General features: G+C 46.4%; 2 protein-coding genes across 4 annotated transcripts; both read right to left on the bottom strand.

Moving 5' to 3' along the window:
* Positions 1-49: 49 nt before the first annotated feature.
* LOC122619759 (Y+L amino acid transporter 2) lies at positions 50-9819 on the bottom strand. Of its 3 annotated transcripts, XM_043796871.1 has the most exons (10): positions 7482-7578; positions 4617-4939; positions 3868-4114; positions 2880-2953; positions 2665-2810; positions 2373-2587; positions 2078-2307; positions 1767-2019; positions 1590-1651; positions 50-1350 (listed from the first exon to the last, which is right to left on the bottom strand). In XM_043796871.1, exons 2-10 carry the CDS (start codon positions 4902-4904, stop codon positions 1348-1350), a joined length of 1518 nt encoding a protein of 505 aa, XP_043652806.1. In that variant the 5' UTR covers positions 4905-4939; positions 7482-7578; the 3' UTR covers positions 50-1347. The 3 variants fall into 3 exon arrangements, with proteins under 3 accessions (XP_043652806.1, XP_043652804.1, XP_043652803.1); XM_043796869.1 differs by lacking the exons at positions 1590-1651; positions 7482-7578 and adding an exon at positions 9686-9819; XM_043796868.1 differs by lacking the exon at positions 1590-1651.
* Positions 9820-18045: 8226 nt separating this feature from the next.
* LOC122620174 (putative glycogen synthase kinase-3 homolog) lies at positions 18046-19864 on the bottom strand. The gene has a single exon (XM_043797522.1). The coding sequence runs from the start codon at positions 19655-19657 to the stop codon at positions 18152-18154; it is 1506 nt and encodes a 501-aa protein (XP_043653457.1). The 5' UTR covers positions 19658-19864; the 3' UTR covers positions 18046-18151.
* Between the last annotated feature and the right edge of the window lie 200 nt (positions 19865-20064).

The raw sequence follows: 20064 nt of genomic DNA, 5'->3' as shown, positions 1-20064 counted from the left end.
TCCTTTTCCCAAGGGAACAAACAAACACAGTCCATTTAGTTTTCGTTATCGTTCTTATTTCCAGAAATACAGAGGTTGTAGGGTATACATCATATAATAGAATATAATATACATTTATATATAAATACAATATTATTGTCAACAATATGTTTCATAGTAGTTAAACTGATTCCCCAGTTGCGGCTCCATATTTTATGTGTAACAGTTAAATAGGTCAATATGTGAATGCTAAATAGGCAATAATCTTTTTATATGAATAACACTAAGTGACGAACACTCAAAGCAACAACAACTAATGAAAGTTTAAATCAAGTTTAGTGCTAGATCAATTCGTAATTAGACAACAATTTGCATAGAGTGTTATTCTCAGTATATTTAATATGTATGTTGGCAATGTTCCTGTTCTCGTTCAACAACTTGAATCGTTCCTCTTGTTGGATATGTGCATTAGGCGATGGTTTTGTATATTGGTTGGGGGTTTGTACAGGCAGGACCCTCTACGATGCACACCTGCACGATGAAACCTAAACTGAGCAACCTAAATGTACGTATTAACTTAGACAAATGGAATTTAGTTGCGGTGTCACTTAAGCTAGATTCGTTTAACTCAATAATAAAGTAATCAATCGTGCTCTGAAATGTTCATGATTTGTAGGTGCTAAATTAGCTCTGTAGATCCTGTAGATTCTGATGAGTATGTTCAAGCGTTCTCCTAGTTCAATGCCTAGTTCTAGTTCAAGCTAAGCCTTGAGCATGGTTCTAAATGTTTCAAAAAACTAGTTTTCAAATGCAGTAACTAATAAACAATAGCTTTTATCGGGGCTTCGCTGTTTGCTCAACCACTTTCCGGGAATACTTGAAGATCCTAAAGACTCGTTCTGCTTGCACAGCTCCGTTTAAAAATGCCAAATTCGAACCCAGTTTACGATCAGCTCTGGACTCCTTGATTCCTTGTAGTCTTCCACAGTCTTTCTAATAAGTTTGCGTCCAGAGCTGACTTCTTCTGGGAGCTTCCACTGGACCTGGCTTCAACTTAAGAGTTACATGTGTATATAAAAATATATATATGGTATATATCGTATAGTCGCCCAGAAGCTGGCAGAAGTTGTTGTGTGTTTTCGTATCATTGTGTGTATATCATTGGTTGGCTACACAAAAGCGTTTGCGTTGTCTATATAATGCATCTTGCAATCAAGTGGCTGCTTTTAAATGCTTTCTCTGCTCTTGGCTAACTTGAAATATTATCTCTGCTGCTTTCCCCGAAGAACGTTCTTCACCTTTACACCTGAGCTGGTTTCGTCTGCTTTCCGAGTACCATGAGCATTTTCTGTAGGAATCGTGTGAGGCTTACTGGAAGGTATAGAAAGTACAGATCGGATTAGATGGGTGGCCATGACTGAGGTAGGTTCATCTACTAGTTGGCTAGAGTTAGGGGTGCAAAGTAAGTTTGGAGTTGCAAAACTTGTGGTTCGTTAGTGGAGTTAGTGGAGTTAGTAGTTCTTCTAGAGATAAGTGCGCAAGTAAAGGCAGGCAAGTGAGTCGAATGGCAGAACCGAAGTAAAACTAGGATAAATAGCAAACTTAAAAACCTTTGACGCCGCTTTGGGACGCACAACCATCATCAGTTTCTGTAGAACTTGTGTCAGTCCGCCTAGAATATCAAAAATGGGTGGGGATCACAGCGTGAATAAGTTTCAAGTGAAAGTGGAAATCAACAGGAAGGAAGCAGATCTCAGCTGAGTCAGTGCGAAACCTCAAGAGCTTACCCATTGTCTTCTGGAACCAAATGGGCTTGTTCTTCCAGGCGATGAACACCAGGTAGACGGGTATGCTGGACAGGATCATCAGGATGCCGTAGCCAGTCTCCACTGGACTGGCGTACATGGGCACCACGGTCACGAACATGGTGGCGATAAGGTAGACAATGGGGAACACCATGGGCACTCGAATGGGACGTGGCAGATTGGGCTGGGCCCATCTCAGCCAGGGCAGGCACAACACAGCCACACCAATACTCAACTAAAGGGAGGATTAGAGGGTTAATTAGCAGCCTAGAGATGCACACTAGGTTACTCACCCAAGTGGCAAAGCCCACGTAGTTGATCAGAGCAATGATGTCCGAAACCGTGAGGTACAACATCGACAGAAGGGCCATGGCCAGAACCGCGGGGGTGGGAGTGAACCTCTGGATCTGGATCATGGTGAGGATCTCGGGCATCTGGCCGTTGTTGGCTCCGGCGTAGAAGAGTCGGGAGGAGGTCAGCAGGATGCCGTTCACAGCTCCGAACGTAGACATGGCCACAAAGACTGGAAGAACGTAAGAAGGTAACAGGTTGGTATCCCTATGATAGATCCCTAATGTAGAAGCCCACCTGGAATGGTCCAGGCCAGCACGCCAAAGGCGCGCTCCGCATAGGTCACCGCCACGGCCGTGGAGCCCAGGACCTCGTCCGGCGACAGGATGGTGTAGAAGGATACGTTCGCCATGACATAGACAACGGTCACCAGGGTGCAGCTGATGGCGATGGCGCGGGGCAGATTCTTGACGGGATCCTTCAGCTCCTCAATGATGAAGTTCAAGTAATTCCTGTCAACGGCAGTAATATACAAAATAAATCCAATTAGTAACTGCCTTCGCTGTGATGTGGTGCGTAATCCTCTTACCAGCCGTTGTAGGCAAACAGTCCGGAGTAGAAGGACAGCGCGATGGAGGTCACTTTGGCGTCCGTATTATCGAACGTAAAGTACTGCGTGTTGCCGAGGTACAGCTGGTAGACGCCAGTGGCAATGATGATAAACAGGGCCAGCAGCTGCGAAGGGAGCAATAGTTACATGGCTATAAATAGTTAACCCGAGGAAATCCCATCCGGCGGACTTACTTTTGCATACGTAAAGATATCCTGCACAGCAGTGGCCCATTTTACGTCCCAGCAGTTGATTAGGGTTAGCACCACTGCAATGCAAGCGAGCGAAATGAAGAGTGAAATAAATATATATTTAAATATATTATGTAGTTGCTATGTGTGTAAAGGCCGCCTAACCCACTTTCGAGCCACCATCACGACTTTGGAGTCACGCCGAAGATATCAGTCCAGAGATGCGAGCGACCCATGCCCCATGTGGGTGATTGGGTGATGTAATAAAGCGAGGAGTTTCATGAGCCCATGTGACAACTCGTTATTTATGGCCCCCTCTATTGTCTTGAGCAAACGCACTTGATTCCGCATAATTAAATCAGTACTGCTGCTATTAAGCAAGTAATGCGAGGAAGCGCCGACTATCAACAAGTGCGATGGGGAGCATAGGAAAATAAAGTTTAGTCGGAAATGATTGATTTTTAATTGCGATTGAATATGCAAGTTGGTTCATGGAAAATCAAAAGGGCAATACACCCGCAAATGCTTAGTAATCGAGGTTTATCACAGCATAAGCATTGCTCCTATTTATAAACTAGTTTGATTTGCAATGTGGGCCGATAAAATATTGAGTTATTCCTATTCAGTGCAATCGGAATTTTGTTATTTTACGCACTATTATTATTCATAGTGTAAATAGAACGGAATTCGATCATTTCTCATAGAGAAAATAGAATGTAATTTTATGATAAATGTGACATACAAAACATGTTTATTGCCAGCTAAATCAAAAAACAAAACACTCTATTCAGCCACTCGATTCACTGATAAGCTGGGATGCATGCTCATTTGCTTACCACTCGGCGGGAGTGCATTGAAATTGTTTCTAATCTATGGGTCAAGTACGCGATGGCGGAGATTGCGGTTCATGGGAGGTTCTTCCGCCCCATAAACCAGTTAGCAACTTAGCAACCTAGCAAACGACATATGGTAGAAAGCGATGGAAACTCACGAATGCAGCAGACGGCGAGCAGGCGGGCCGAGTCTTCCGGAGGATCGCACTCCGGGAAGAAGGGCTTCAGGACGTAGGTGCTGAACGTGAGGGCCACGATGGCCTGGGAACAGGGTCGCACGATCATGCACTCGATCCAGAGGCGGATGAAGGCCATGAAGGGTCCAAAGGTCTCCATGATGTACGCGTAGTCCGCGCCCGACTTGGTGATCATCGTTCCCAGCTCCGCATAGCAGTAGGCACCCACCTAAAATACGGATAAATCTTCAATGCCTTGCTTCAAACTTTAACTGAACAGCAGAATTGAATTGAATTGAATGTATTTGCTGCTTAAAGTGCCGCAGGAGTTGTCATCTGTCACCGCCACTGCGGCGTATACGCAATTTTATTGAGCAGGAGCAGGCACTTCGTGCGCTTGACACGGACTTGTCATGTTTGTGTGCGTGCCTTTGGCTGTGTGGGTGTGGGAGGTTGTAGGGGGGTGAATTGGGTGCAGGAATTTCAATAATTTCATTAAGCGTCGCAGCGGCACTCTGCCAGCATTCGTAATTGAACGAGAAAGTCCTTTCCCCGTCCCAACCACACGTGCTTTCAACTACTTCCCCACCAGCTGCTCATTCACCAGCTGCTCATTTACACCTGCAGCAAGGGCAACAGGTGTCTGGTCTGGGTGATCGCCTGCCCTACTGCCAGTTGCCCATTTGCCCATTTGCATATCAGGTTAGCGGTGTTTACGAGCTCGCACTCACCATCGAGAAGAGGCCGGAAATGACCCACACGATGAGGGCCAGGTTAACACTGCCCGTGTACATCAGCACTCCCGTGGGCGACACAAAGATGCCCGAGCCGATGATGGAGCCCACTATGACGGTGCAGCCATTGAGCAGGCTCATCTTGGCCTTCAGGGTCACCTCTCCCTCTCCTCCTCCGCCGCCATCTCCATCGCCGTTGGTCAACTTGGCAGAGGCATCTCCGTTTCCATTGACGATCGAACTCTTCCGCGAGGAGTTCTTGCGGTTCAGCGACTCCGTTTCCATGTTGTCAGCACTGGGGTTTCGTCTTTAAATGTATTCTGAAAAGTATTATTAGTTTATAATTATTATCAACATTTTCTATTAGTTTGCGCTTTCACAAAATGCTTTGCCTTGGCCTTTTCCGAATTAATTACTTGGATTTGTTTACACCACGCTTTATAGATCCATAAATTCAACGTGTTAGCCAGTTTAGGACTATAAATAGAAATAGTTTTTGCATAGCACGTTATTAAAACACACAGTTGCTGCTGTAGGGAAATTATTTTTCCTCGAACTAAGTACCTCTTAGTTAATGAACCTGCGTTTTTTATGGTGATAATCATTTACTTGTGTCTGGAGGGACTGAGCTCTTCTGGCGTTGACTTTGAGAAATGGCGTGCTAATTGAGCTGAGAGGAAATTTCAAAAATTAAATTCTATATTATGTGCTAGCATGTGAATTAGTGAATTGCTGCCTTTTATCAGATGTCTCAACTTGGTGTTTCACAAATGTTTGCTGCCATTTCATGTGGGACTTGGAAACTCCGAGTGAAGGCAATGCCTCTGTTTTCAATGGCAATTCCCTGCCTTCTTTTTCTGAGTGAAAGGGTATTAGAGGTCATTGGCAGCGAGAAGAGCTTGCTCTACTTTTACCTTGGCCCCTGGCTTATGTGCGAGTGTTTTGGGCACAGCCTTTTAATGTGTTATTTGCACGGAGAAAAACGCTGCCAGATTCGAGTTTATTATTTAATCTCTACGAAATGTGCAATGAACGCTGGGATATTTGCTTCATTATCATTTGGAGGAAGCAATGGACTCCGTCTTAAAAGTATTTCGTCTGCAGTTCGTTAAACCCAAAAATTCATATTATTGCTTTCCTTTCACTGCAAAAGCTTGACAGGTCCCGAAGATTGATTGATAGCCACCCGGTGGATGGCACGTGTGAGCCTATGAACTCGACACAAAGCCGAGGAAGTGGATCCCCCCACGGCCACGCCCCTTACACGATTGGGTCATGCCAATTGTTTACCTTAGTTAGCCATAAGCCATATGCCAGATGGCAGTTGTCAGTAGGGGAAGGGGAAGAGGTGACTTCCTCAAGCGAAAGCAAAGGCCGGTACTGGACCCACGCTCCGCATAAATTAGCATAAAATCAGAGGCGAGAGAAGCAAACAAAACAATGCGAAGTGTGATTCAGTTATGGAATAACTGGTAGAATGGCACAAGCAAAACAAACAGGTGAACAAACTAATGAACACCAGATCCATAGCTACGATCTATAGTATAGCCCTCGACTGCTAATTGGCCATCCGATGTTCTTGGCTTACCAGTTGGCCAGCCAAGCCGAACGCAGTGAAAACGGCCCAAAAGATCCAATTACTCCAGATCTCGCCTGATGCAATGCTCGAATGGATTATGGATCGTAATGCTAACTATTTAGTGCGGAATTCAGGTGAGACACGATCCGGAAAAAAGCGAAATTACGTCTGTGGAATTCACAATGCAACTGGGCTTGCATCATGACTCAGTCACTGTCTTCAGGGGGTTTCTCACTTTGCTTTTCGTGTGAAAGGCTTTGTCATTAGTTCACTTCAAGGCAATTAGTTCTTTCAGTGCGTAGCTACCCATTTACTTGACCCAATTTTGCATGAATCGAGATATAAAGCACACTATTGATTCATCCAAAATGAAATTGGTGGGGTGTTCGTGTGCGCACCTGAGTCTAAACATAAACACAGAGCCGCAAAGAACTAACAAAATCCATTAATTTTGGCCATTGTGTAGTCCGTATTAATCACAGTATCAGTTTCGAGGCAGTGCTTAGTACATCCATAGTTAGCTTCGTCTATCAACTAATTGAAGCTAATGGCAAAAAGATTATACATTTCGCTGGCAAAATAACAGCGATATCGTACGCAGGGCCATCTGCATCCGAATTACCACTGAGTAACGAGAATAATATGGAATGTACTCATTTTCAAGCGGAAGAACATTATATATTTATAAAGCTAATCGGAAATAAAACCCAGACTCTACCAGTCTGATTTCCCAATTAAGTTTTTAGCTCTGGATTGAGGGTTCAGCTGTGCTATCAACATCACATCTCAACCAACCAATTCTTATCAGGAGTTTTGTAGGAATTTCGTTTGATTGAATTAAAAAAGAAAACAAGTGTAAACCGGCTTGAATAGCACGATTAGTGCATATGAAAACAAATTCTAAAAATACAGGAATTAAACAGGAATTGAACATTTCGCTGTACGTTTCATATATTATATATGTATATACCACAGATCTGCACACATAAATTGTTGTGGGCAGTTTTTAATGGCTTTTTTATGAGTTGCCGAAATCGCCTCATGCGTTTTAATTTGAATTTGTGTTTTACCGCCGTTGCCTTTTCATTTGTATAATATTAACACCTTTTTAATTTGTCGAGAATAAGAGTATGTTTTGTCGAATTTGCGGATCACAAACACAAGTGTTGCGCGTTGCCCACTCAAAGCAAGCATTTTCTATCTGCTCAAATGGTATGATACGCGTGTTTGCCCAACGCCGAGAACTAGGTACTAAGTACTTAAGAGGCGATTAGCTCGGCTACCTTAAGAGGGCTGAGCGTTTCCCGCGCACCAAGTGGGTTTCACTAACAAGTTCCGCCGGAGAAGCAGAACCGCACGCAAACAGCGGCTAACGCAGACTGCCAACCACCGGCGATTCCATCGCGCTCCGGGGCATCTTCGCTCCGGAAATCTCAGCCAGAGGTTAGTCGGGTTCGGGGCTGGTCGGCTGTGTGACTCACCTACATACATGTCACCACGTGCACGGAGAGAAAATATATAACTATAACCCACGTCCTTAAAGTGCACTGTATGAGGGGATGTTACATATAGTAGTTACATCTACTATAAGCATAGTTACTTTTTAGGTTTCTGAAAACCCGTAAAGCTCGGCTCTGCGCTACTTCGAACGTGTTCGATGTTCGCTCGAGAGGCTCGCTTGTTTCTAACCGGCAATCTCTGAAATTTTGAATCTGAAATTGCCCCGAAAAACAAGTTTCTCGTGATCGTGGCCGTCTTTCGACGGCTATTCGAAATGGTTCTGTTTCTGGTGCTTTTTTGTTCTTTTCGGCGGGCGGCAAAAGGTACATGCTGCTTTTTATCTAACAGATACACAGCGACAAGCTCAAGAGCAAGAGTAATTTGGCTGAAGGTTTTCTGTTTGTTTACCCATGTGGTAACCAGTCTTCGGGCGGCACTTGGCACTAAGAGCACTACAGCACTATACGAAAGTATCTTTTGCCGTGTATCTTTTCCTTCCCGTTCACACGTAGGCTGCCTTTGTCACTCGCAAATGCAAATTAGATGGAAATAAGACGCTCTGATTTTCGCGCGCATATTCAAATCTATTCCTGCCCACTTGCCGATCTATAATTGAATATATCCGCGAGATGCCGCGGGCTGTGCTGCATCCACACAGATCACTGAATTAAGTCATTCAAAGTCTGCTCCATTCGTCGCCAAGCGGAGCACAATGGCGAGGCATCTGCAATTTCCCAGTAGAATTTACTTAAATAACTCGTATCACTGCGAACACTCTCTGCTCCGCCTTTGAGCGTTACTTCAACCTAAATTTCGCCTCGGCCACTCGAGTTTATTGACCAACGAAACAAAGGCTGAGGACCAGGCTTTGATGGTTTGTGGTTTGATGATTCGGCCGACTGTCGATATTTATTTGGATCTGTTCCGCGGCCGGTTTTTGGTTCCCAAACCGAAATATTCAAGTGCCCATCATCGGGTTGCTTAATCTCAGCTTTATTAGCAATTTGTGTGCATAATCCCGAATTAACGACAATTGGCCGTGCGTCCAGCGACGTCATAGCAGCCGGTTAGAAGGTATTTCTAAGTGCGATAATCCTATTAAATTAAATTCCGACTTCTCTGCCGCATTTGTGGCACTTTAAGAGCGCCTCAACTCGTTACTCAACCGCTTTACTGGGTCTTAGGATCTCGTTTGAGATACAAAAGCATTATAATTCCGAACCCGATCAGCTGATTGTCTTGGCTGCTTAAATATTCAATTCAAGCCTCACAGCCTGTAGGGTATCCTCTGATGTCAAGTGCTTATCCCGCTCATTAATTGATATTTTCTGCCTAACTAAACTGTGTACTTGATTTTTAATCTCCGACATCTGACATCGGCTGACAAATTGCGGTTTTCAGACTCCGAGAACAATTTAAGCGCTTTCATTAAGTTGAGTTTTGTGATGCATTTGGCGAATGCCAATAAATTTCAGGCTTCCCCCCAAGGCCAAGGGTTTATCCCATTCTTCAAGGCGTTGAACTGGCGTGAAAAGGGAAAGAGTGTGGGCCATTTGATACCTACACTTCACTGGCGTGCCCAGTGCCCATAAACACACCTTTCCAGAATAGGTGGGTCGTGGGTATTATGTGTCCTGCGCCACCGGACGAGGCTCATTAATTTGGAGATCGACTGTAAGCCCAGTACTTATCGACGTGGCTGGCATTTCAAGTACAATTTCAAGTACAAGCTGACGGGCTGTGACGATTCTGACCAAATGCCAGGTTGGCATTGCATCAGACTCTTGGCTATCTGATTGGTAATACCTGATGGAATGGTTAATGGCAGAGCGGCGCCAAAGTGTCTGCCAAAGCTCTGGGAAGCTGTTTGGGAACTGCGTGGGAAGTTTGTGACGTCAGGCAGTTTGGCATTAGTGACGTGTTGGCCCAAAATAGCGCGCAGAGGGCAAAGCGAACGACGAAATGTCATGGATGCTGGCATACTTACACACAAATATTAATTGATTTTTGGCGTAGACTTAGGTTAAGCTTTAGAAGTGCTCTGAAGTTAGATATAGGAAGTTCCAAGCATTTTTGTACACTCTGAGATGAATGGCTTAGCACACCTTTTATTTGAGAACTTTAACAAATAAGACTTTTCTCGCAAAGTTGTGCACAAGACCCGCTTTGCTGCCGTGGCCACAGTTCGCGTTCTACTGACGGGCAGTTCGTGGTTACAGCATCGCCAGCAAGCGAGAGAGCCCTCCGCAATCAGAGTACAGAATTTCATTCCCTCCGATAAAACACTCCGATATGAGGTTCTCGAGAGCAGGAGCCTTGGCCCTCGGCGGACCACGTTTATTGAAAACCTTTGCAAATTATACATTTCGCAGCCGATGGCAACTCACAACCCCCGGCAATCGTCGAGAGTTCTCAGAGGTTGGTCATCAGGGGCTTGGTCTTGGGTTCAAATTGTGCCAGGCCCTTCATGCTTCTTGGGTTTTTCAGCTTTTTGCTTTTCTGGAGATGTCTGCTCACGTTCACGGCGATGCGAACGCCTTTTGTTGCCCGCGCATAAATTTTCGGCTTGGCACAACGTTCTTTGGCTTGCTGCTCTCTGTGATTCGCCTCACTCTATTGTCGTAGTTTGTATTCAAGGTCAGCGGGGTCCTGCTGCGCATGTCCTGAAAGAGCTTTCGAGTGCTTACCCCAGAGGGTTGTGCGATTTTCAAAAGTAATTCGAGAAAGCCTATTTGGTGTCTTGTCCGTTATATTTGAATAGTTAACGGACAGAGTCCAGTCCTCTAGCTTCTTAGATTTCCGAGGTTTCAACTTTCTTATGATTTTAAATGATTTACCTTAAATGGTTACACATGCTTTTTTCTACCTCTTACGTGTTCTTAGCGGTCTAATACACCCCTTTAATGTACAAGTAAAGGGTATAAATAGCAGAGACTCCGAAGAATTCAAGCCAAGACCACAACCAATACTTTCGTACACAATTTGTAGACAAACAACATGTATGTTACGCAGTAAAAGATTCGTACTATATTTGTATAACTCAACACTTGACATGTAGATATCAGGTAGAAGTTTCATGTACAGTATCTGTGAATATTCAAAGAACTAACAACAATTCAATTTCCAAAGAATTAAAGAGTTCCTTAACTTTAGGGTGAGTTTGACATTGAGCAGTTTAAGAACTACCAAAGTGCATATTGTTGAATTTCATCCCCTCACATTTGGAACGCAGCTTTATGGTCGTTTTTCCTCTTTTGGGGTTTCCACAATTTGTAAGTAACATATCGAATAAATCCGGGGAATTTGGCACATGTGCTGTGTGCAGTTGCACAATGCTTCGCCGCGGGAATTTGTCCACAGATCCCGCCCACCTGCAAGGATGTGTTGACAAGGCCAAATGCAGCAGGGTGGTGTGTGTGTGTGCCATGTGTGTGCGGTGTGCGCTAGCAACTTTGATCCAGCTGCGAACTGTTCATGCGTGGAAGCTGCATTGTTCGGTGCTTAAAAGCGATTGCTGCTGCCATATAAGTGCGCCCACCTCATGCCAGCGCGCCTCACATTGCGTATACGTAGTGTGCAACACGCATACGCACTGTTGCACCGCCATAAAGGCTTGTCTCCCCAACTGCGCTCGCTTATTAGTTTGTTTTGCAGGAGGGTAAAATCAATCAATGGCCTCACCTGCTGCCTATCACCCGCCATCAAACACAATTTGATGGCATCAAAGCTTTATTTGTGTGCCCAGCCCACGACGAACAGGATGCCGAGCAGGCAGGATATGAACGGACCTCGCACTCCGGACTACGGACTATGGACTACGGACTACGGACTACGGCCTGTCCATCGAGGACACCAGCGCATATTTTGCCACATGACAGTTTGCTTTCGCATCTATGTCAGGGCTCTGTCCGTGTTTTTTGCGGCGCTTTTGATCCTTACGTGACTGCGACAATTGTCGCTGGCACCTGTATGGCCAGAGTTCCGGGAAAGCGGAGATACACTCGAACAAAAGCGAAGTGCGAGTTGCACAAACTCTAAAAAAAACTGTCTTGAAATGTGCAGTATAAGTGTTTTGGAGTGAAAGAACCTATATAGGTAAATTTAAAACCCAAACAGTGTGCTGGTTTTTGAAAGTGTTCCACTTTCTGGACGATGGCGCTGCGTTTTTTCATCTCTGCGTTGGCGGCAAACTTTTCGCCGGAACATTTGCACATTTGCAAATGCAAATTCAAATGCTCGATTACAGTTGGCAAAAAAGCCATATGCATTTGCTTATCGCATCGTGCCTGAGCAAATTTTGAATATTTTCCCAGCAACGCTGATCAATGAAGTGCGCACTTTTTGCCGCCTCGGTGGGCAAAACAAGTTCTAAGCTACTTACTGCCCCGAGTCCTGACTCGAATGCCGATAGATGGTCGATGTTGGTCGATGTTGGCAGACACCGAATCGCTCGAACTTTCTTGACGGTTGACGGTTGACGGTTTACGGGGGACAAGTGTTTTTCCACCTGCAAATGTATGCATTCCCTGACCATGAGAGCCGGAGAACCAGAGAGTGGGCCACTCTGGGGAAAATGAAGTGCAAAGCTGCTTTTGAAGAGGCAAGGCATCCTGGCTCGGATAGTGGGTAGTTATGCAAAGTGCTGCCAGCTGTCGGATTATGCTGATTTTCATGGACTGAAATCAATTTGAGGAGTTTGAGCAGTTGGAGCAGTTGGCAAATAAACATTGGCTGGCGCACAATCAAAACTTTACTAATTACGAAAACTTGCCGAAAAATCTTCTTAATACAATAAGTGCGACAATGCCCAGTCCACCCATCCAACGGAGATTCCTGAATCCTTGGAGCCGAGCAGCAAACAAAGAAACAGGCAAGTGAGAAATTAACTTGCGTTTTCAATTACCAAAGAGTCTAGGGAGCGGAGCCAGGACCAAGCCAGGACCAAGCCGAGGCATCAAAGTCAAAGGATGTGGAGCAGACGCCGTCTGCTGACAATGCGAAAATGCAAAGAGCAAAAGCACTTGAAGCACACAATATTGAAGGCGGCAAGTGTCGGGGAAATGGAAAATGGGAAATGGGAAACGGGTGAGCTGACTGGCGACAGCTTCTGGTTGTATTTTTATGAGAATGGCCGACTACAAACGTTGTTAGAACACTGAATTCCGCTCGAACAGTTATTATTTAGGCTGCTAAAATGCTTGAATGGCATGTTTTTTTCCTCGTCCTTTTCCTCAATCCTCAATCCTTTTTCCATACTTGATCGGGACTTTTTTGCAGCACTCACCTTAACTTGCTCTTCATTCCCGCTTTTACTTGTGTTGCTTACTTTCCATTGCTTTCCATTGCTTCTTCTCTTCTGCAATTTGCATATCCATTGCTGAGTCCTTTGCGGGATTTGCATATCCCCATCCTTGGCCAGGATATGTCTCACTTCGCCGAACAGTTTGTTCTTCTCTTTCAGTTTTAATTATCTGAAAGTTGTTTGATCTGTATCGAATACTTCTGCCACATTTGGATTAGTTTTCCCACCCGTTTTCCCCCTCGAGAGCTGGCACATTTTCCTAGCCACACACAGGAGCATTTTCATTTGGCACAATCGTTCAGGGTTTTTAATTTATTTAAAGTCGCGCGCGGGAATTGTGGATGGCTGGCTGTCTGACTGTCTTGCTGTCTGGCGACATCAGAAAGCCAGCCGCCATTTGACACTCGCGCCTCGAAAGGATAAAGTTTATAATTTCATAGACTTGCCAGCTCCTTGGCGACTGGCGACTGGCCCCGTCTTGAATTTATGCGCTGAATTAATTATGCACGCACGGAGTCGGAGGAATCCGAGCTGCTCCGGCGTCGAAATCCGGGACTTCCCCTGTTTGTCTGGTTAGTTTGTGTTTGGCGGCGTTGACGGCGCATTTAAAATAATTGCTCGGCGCGGAAAAAGTAAGGCTTTCGCGATTCGTGTGAAAAGTTTACACTGCGCTCGCAGCATAAGCTCATAATGGATTTGTTGGCGGGTTTGTTGCGTTTTTTGCGTTCTTTGCGTACTTTGCACTCGCCGCAGAGTCTTGGCTTGCGACTTTGCGGCTTGTGGCAAGATGTGACTGTGGGCGGCAGCTCGCCGTAATTGGGTATGCCTGCGATGGAGCTAATGCAAGTTATGAATAGTTTTAAGTGGGTGCCGCAGAAGGAAAGGACATCCCAGCAAAGGACGTCTCTGTATCTATGTTAGAGCATACGTACTAGTTATTAAATTCAGACATCTTTGGTTAGAGGACCTCGTGCAACCAACCAACATAAATCTGCTGCCCATATAGAAGATCGATTCTGTTCAGAACGTAGTTTCAGCTTCAGCTTCGGCTTAATTAGTTAATTGAATCAGATGTGCTGCAACATTAGCATGCCACCAAGTGGCTGCCTTTCATGGGCTCCATTCAATGCGGGGCTTTGATACTCGGATGCTTCCGCGCTGCTCAACACCCGTGGCTGTCAGGAGCTAGAAGTCGCTCAGTTGCGCCGGATTCAGCTCGGTTCCAGGGGTTCCCAGTTCCCAGTTCCCAGTGCCCACGCAAAGTCCCGAAATCCACTGGATGTGTTTCGCTCCTCCCCTGCCGCCGACTGCGTCGGTTATTTACGCCAGCGGCATAACGTTGAAAGCAAATTGATATCATGTGGATTTGGCTTTCACTTTGTGGAATCAATAGGCGAAATCCTTTTGGCAGAGCCTGGCACAAACCCTCGCTGCTCCGCACTCCGCACTCCGTCTGTAGTCTATATCTGCTGCCACTCGAGTTAAGCCAAGGATAATGATTATGTTGCGCAACGACTCCCGAGAAGGGAGCGCTTTCCTCTTTGCATAGCTCCTCTGCGAGCGGAAAGGAAGGATGGGATGGGTTGGGGGACTTTGTAATCGACAGACAATCGACGTGAACAACATAATGGATATCGAACTCGAACCGAGACAGTAGCCCACAGCCCCGAAAGCATACTTCAAGGCATTGCAACTAATTGGCTTTCCTTGGCTGGGAGAAAGCTGGGTGAAAGCTGGGGGAAAGCTGGGCGAGGAGGTGCTGTGGGCGGTGCTCGACCGCAGGGAAATGGCCACTCCTGTGTGTCTTCTATGCCACTTGATTGGAAAATCAAACTAATTAAAAGATTTCAATTAAACGCCGAGCTGGGAATGCACTGGCCACCTTAACTCCATTAAAATGGCAAATCAATTTCAATAAATTTCATTGAAAGGTGGCGTCAGCTTAGCTTTGCTGTTTTGCTGTTCTGCTCAGAAGTTGCTGTCGCTGTTGCGACGTCATAAAACAGTTTACATGCTGACAAATCTGTTAATTGAATCGCAAATCCAATTAAAACTTCGATTTTCTAACCCCCCCTGCTCAGAGGAGCAGCAAAAGTTCAAGTGCATAAATGGCTAACATGTGTGTGTGGCCAGGACATTTCGCTTTTGTGTGCAAACTTTTCACAGTTGGGCGTCCCCGCAGTCGTCCTCAAAAATTCGCTACGCTCCAGCTTTTGCGTGTAAATTCAATAACAAATTTATGCGTTTATTTTGTGGAAGCTGCATTAAAGCGTACAATTTCCTAATTAGTCCGTCTGCCATTTTACACAGTTACACAGCCTCTGCCAAACTCGTTGCCCTCCCGCTGGCATTTCGCTTTTCGCATTTCGCATTTCTGCACGCAAAAATAGTCAAAGCGAAACCGCAAGCTGCGCATAACTAACTCAACTGCTTTATTTGGACAAACCGCAGCCACAGCCTCCCGTGCCCAGCCGCTTCCATCCCAGGACACCAATACACCAGGACACCGGGACACCCATCCGTGCTGTCGAAAAATAGCAACATATACAATTTCAAATGCAGCTTGGAGATGAGCAGGTTCGCTTTGGCCCATTTACAGACTACTTTACAGGCTAGCAATCACAATTGCACAGCTGGAACTATTTGAAACATAATAGCCAAGGCTTAAGTCCCAACACTTGGATATATAATTTGCATATCAATTTGGCAACTTAATAAATTAGTTGGTTATAATCAAGGTTCATTTATTGCTGAAGATTTAGATCGCAGAGAGTATGTAATATCTGACAACAAGAAGCGCACCTCTGGTGGCTCATTTGGTTTGTTCCGGCTCCGTTTCGTTTCGCTTGGTTCTCGGATTCGGTTTAGTTTCCGGAGAGTGCGGAGGATGTGGAGCGAGCCCATTAAAAGTGCATTTAGTGAAAATTTATCTGGGCGCAGAAAGGTGGGAACCGCAGGCGCATTTTCGCATTTTCGACTCCGGCTAGTCAGCTCAGCTACAAGTGTGCGTGTCCGGAAACGGAAATAAAATAACTCCGGTTGCAATAGCAACAGGAAGTCTGTGCTCCTGCCACTTGTATCCTTGGCATCCCGGTCGCTTTTGGCCTTCTGTCTATTTGCACGACTGCCTGTTTGTTGGTTGGTTGGTTGGCTCGTTCGCTTGTTTGCCCGGTTGGCGTTGGTGCGAAGGTTTTACTGTTTATGCAAATGCTCTGGCCCACGAAATGCTTTAACCGAAAACACTTTAACCGCATTCACCTTGGCCGGCTGCTTGTTAGTAGCCATTGAGCGCAGAACAGACAGCTAACCCCCAATCCCCTCCACTTGTTCCCCATTTTGTTCCGAACTCCATTCTGCTGCCCAAAAGGCCGTAAAATGCCTGCAAGTTACGGCCATACAGCCATACGGCCATACAGCCATGTGCCCCTTGGCTGCTGTTCCCGAAAAATGTTTCATTGCCATTGGGGCCACAGCCACAGCCACAGCTACAGCTACGAGTCCAGACACCTCCTGGTGGACAGCCTTCCCAGCCAGCTCTTCACGGCTGCCCGAGTTTCTATTATGTAGCATATCGTAATCTCACTTGAGTCAAAGGTTTAGCTACCGACACCCAGCAAACACCCAGCAAACACCCAGCAAACACCCGGCAAACACCCGCAACGCCCCAAAAACAGCAGCAACAAGGACCCGCAGCTAACACTTTGTAAATAGTCATCGGCGTGTTTATTACTCAGCCGTGTCTCTCAGCCGGAGTGCCCTTTCCTTCCGCCGGACTCGACTGCTCTCCGCCGGATTCGCTCTGCCGGCTGCTCCTGCGGTTGGTTGCCAGTGTTGCCGTGTAATCGCTGTTGCGAAAGATTTTCACCCGCAGTCTGTGTGTGCTTGACTTTTCGCTTAATGAGAGTACAGTTTAAACTTTGCATATTCCGGACTGGTAAACTGAAGCGCTTCTCTAATCTGAGAGCATAAAGGGAATGTCGCTGTACAGATTTTCAATATGTTTTATATTACCTCCCAAAAAACCAGTCGCTTTGACATATAATGAAATCCATAAACCACCGAAATAAATTGCAAACATTTTCCTTTTCCAATTGAAAGTATTTAATTACGCTTCGTTTCCGTGTAGTTTAAAATTAAATTTGTAAACTTCACACAAGTGGGCTTTAAGCGCAGAAATGCCTTTGGAGCCGAGGGCCCAAACGGTGAGTAATTGGTAACTGCTACTTAGAGGCACTAACTACACTCGTCCTCCGCTTATTCCGCCTGGCATTTTCCCCTCGACGTCACAACTGGCGAACCCAAAACAAAACAAAACAAACAATTTCTCTCGCACGAAATTTATCGTTTGCATAAATTTGCTTTATTGCCCGGTTCCATGTCCTTGTGCGTGTGTGTATGTGTGTCTGTCTGTGCGTGTGTGTGTGTTGGGTGTGGGTTAGTTAGTGGCTGTGTATTTGTGTTGCCAACGGAAGTGTAACTTTCGCTTCCAGGCCAGGCATGGCCAAAACAACAACATCAACAACAACAGTGAGTCGAATGCGGCGAACAAAGTTTCCCATTATTCAATTTAACTAATGAAACTGAAAATTCATTTTACCACATTAACAAACAAACACACACAGACAGACGGACGGAGAGAGAGAGAGAGAAGGAAATAGAGTGGGCAGCAGGACACCGAAGGACGACGAAGGCAGGAAATGTGACTCGCCTCCGGAAAGCAAAGGACATGTGGAAATGTGTGCGTGCTGGACTCCTGTTTTCGGGATGTGCTTTCTCCGCCGGCATTTGAATCGCCATGAAACGCGGAAATTTATATTGGGGAGAACGCGGCAAGGACAACGGCGAAGAGGCGCCACCCTATTGCGTTGACATTTAAATAATTAAGTATATTTTTAGCCCGGCCAGCCAAATGCCATTTGCGAGCTTAAGTTTCAGCCATTTGCAACACATTCAGGCAGTAAAAACACTGATGCAAGGACCCGTTTTAAAGGTGTGTAAATAAAGCAGAAACTTTACCTTTTATCATTACAAAACAGGACAAACAATTTACAGTTTCATTTCTTGTATTTAAATTTAGATTCTTACTATTGATTCTAAATTTTCAATCGAACTCTGAAATACAAATATTCTGATATCCTTCTAAAGGAAAATTTAGTTTTCCTCCTCCTCCTCGAAATCATCGTGTTCCGACTCGGAGGCATCTTCCATGTCGTCGCTGATGTTGGTGCTGTTGCACTGCCCATCATCGTCATCGTCGTCGTAGTCGTTTTCATCGCCGGCATCCTCGTCCAGATTACCCTCGGCATCCTCGTCGCCCTCATAGTTCTCCGCGAAGTGGTCCTGCTCCGGGGTGAGCGGCTCCATTGCCACGGAGCCCACGGCCACATGGTCGCCGTTTCCCAAATCGTGTCGCAAAAAGCCTGGCGGAGATCCGCGCGTCTTGCCCGAGGCTTCCGGGGACTTGGAGAGCGCTGCTGTTGGCTGCTTTGGGATAAGCTCCGTTTTCCGGGGGCTCTCCTCCCCGGCTGTATTGCGGGTTCTTTGGACAGGACTCGCCTCCTTGGTGGTGTTCGCGCTCTGAGTGCGTGGCAGCAGCAGTGGAATTGTGTCCGGCTCGATGGTTTTCTCATAGTCCGTGAAGTTGAACAGCGGCGGCAGGCTCCTGCCATTGGGCAGCTGCTGATGGGGATCCTGACGCAGTTCGTCGAAGAAGGGATGGGCACAGCCCATGAGCGGAGAAACGCGGGCATTGGGCGAGTATATAAGCATCTTGGAGACCAGATCTATGGCCTCCGCCGGCGTGCGAATCCTGAACACCTTGGACCAGGGGTGCGGCTTCAGCTGCGGCAACTTGAACTGCTTGTAGTGCGGATTCATGTCATGCAGCTGCTCCGAGGTGGGCGTGCCCATGACCTTGACGATCTCCACAATCTGGTCCACACCCGAGTCCCCGGGGAAGATGAGCTGGCCCAGCAGCAGCTCTGCCATCACACAACCGGCGCTCCACATGTCGATCTTGGTGGTGTAGTCGGTGGCGCCGAAAATGAGCTCCGGCGCACGATAGTACCTGGAGCAGATGTAGGAGACGTTGGGCTCCCCGAGGATCAGCTGCTTGGCACTGCCGAAGTCGCAGAGCTTGAGCACACCCGTCTCCGAGTCGAGGAGCATGTTCTGCGGCTTGATGTCCCTGTGGCAGAAGCCCAAGCTGTGCAGATACGCCATGCTCCTCAGCAACTGGTACATGTAGAGGCGCACAAAGTTGACGGGCAAGGTCTGCTTGGCCCTGGCGTAGTGCCGCTCCACTTTGTACAGGGTCTCCGGCAGGTACTCCATGACCAGGTTCAGATAGACCTCGTCCCGCTTCTCGCCGCTGGAAAAGAAGAACCACTTGAGAGTGATGATGTTGTCGTGGCGCAACTTGCGCATGATCTGCAGCTCCCGATTCTTGAAGCGGCGATCCTGCAGGACCTTCTTGATGGCCACCAGCTCGTTGCTGGGCACCATTTTGGCCTGGAAGACCACGCCGAAGCTGCCATTGCCCACCACCTTGGCGTCCGTGTAGCTGATCTCGCTCATCACATCTGCGCCGAAGGCATTGGTGGCCACCACGGTGGTCACCTTGTTGCTCAGCCCACTGTTCTTACTCTGGGAAGCCATCTGATCTGAGATTCCCGAGTCCTGATTCCTGATTCCTGAGTCCTGAGTGAGTGTCTGCTTGACCTTGACTATCCACGAGTTTTCATGTGTTTAAAGTTCTAAACGCAAGTAACGAGCTAAAAACGAAATTGTGTGCGTGTGGAACTGGATTTATGGTAGTGTTATATGGAATTGGCAGGCTTTGTAGTTAATTTCCAGGACGACTGAGGTCAGAATTTGTGACGTGATTAAAGCCAACACTTGCAATAAGCTCGTTCGCTGGATAAGTTGGAAAAGCTGTCAGAAAAGGAAAGTATTTAATGGCTTGCTCACTCATAATTCAAAGGATCCACGCTTAGTTTTCACTTCAAGTTGTAGTGCAGCCACTTGAGCCGAACTTATGCAAGGCCATTCATAATTCGCGAGAG

This window comes from Drosophila teissieri, chromosome 3R (assembly GCF_016746235.2).
Source record: "Drosophila teissieri strain GT53w chromosome 3R, Prin_Dtei_1.1, whole genome shotgun sequence".
NCBI lineage: Eukaryota > Metazoa > Arthropoda > Insecta > Diptera > Drosophilidae > Drosophila > Drosophila teissieri.
The sequence above is the reverse complement of the archived record's forward strand: the minus strand, read 5'-3'. Positions and strand labels throughout refer to the sequence as shown.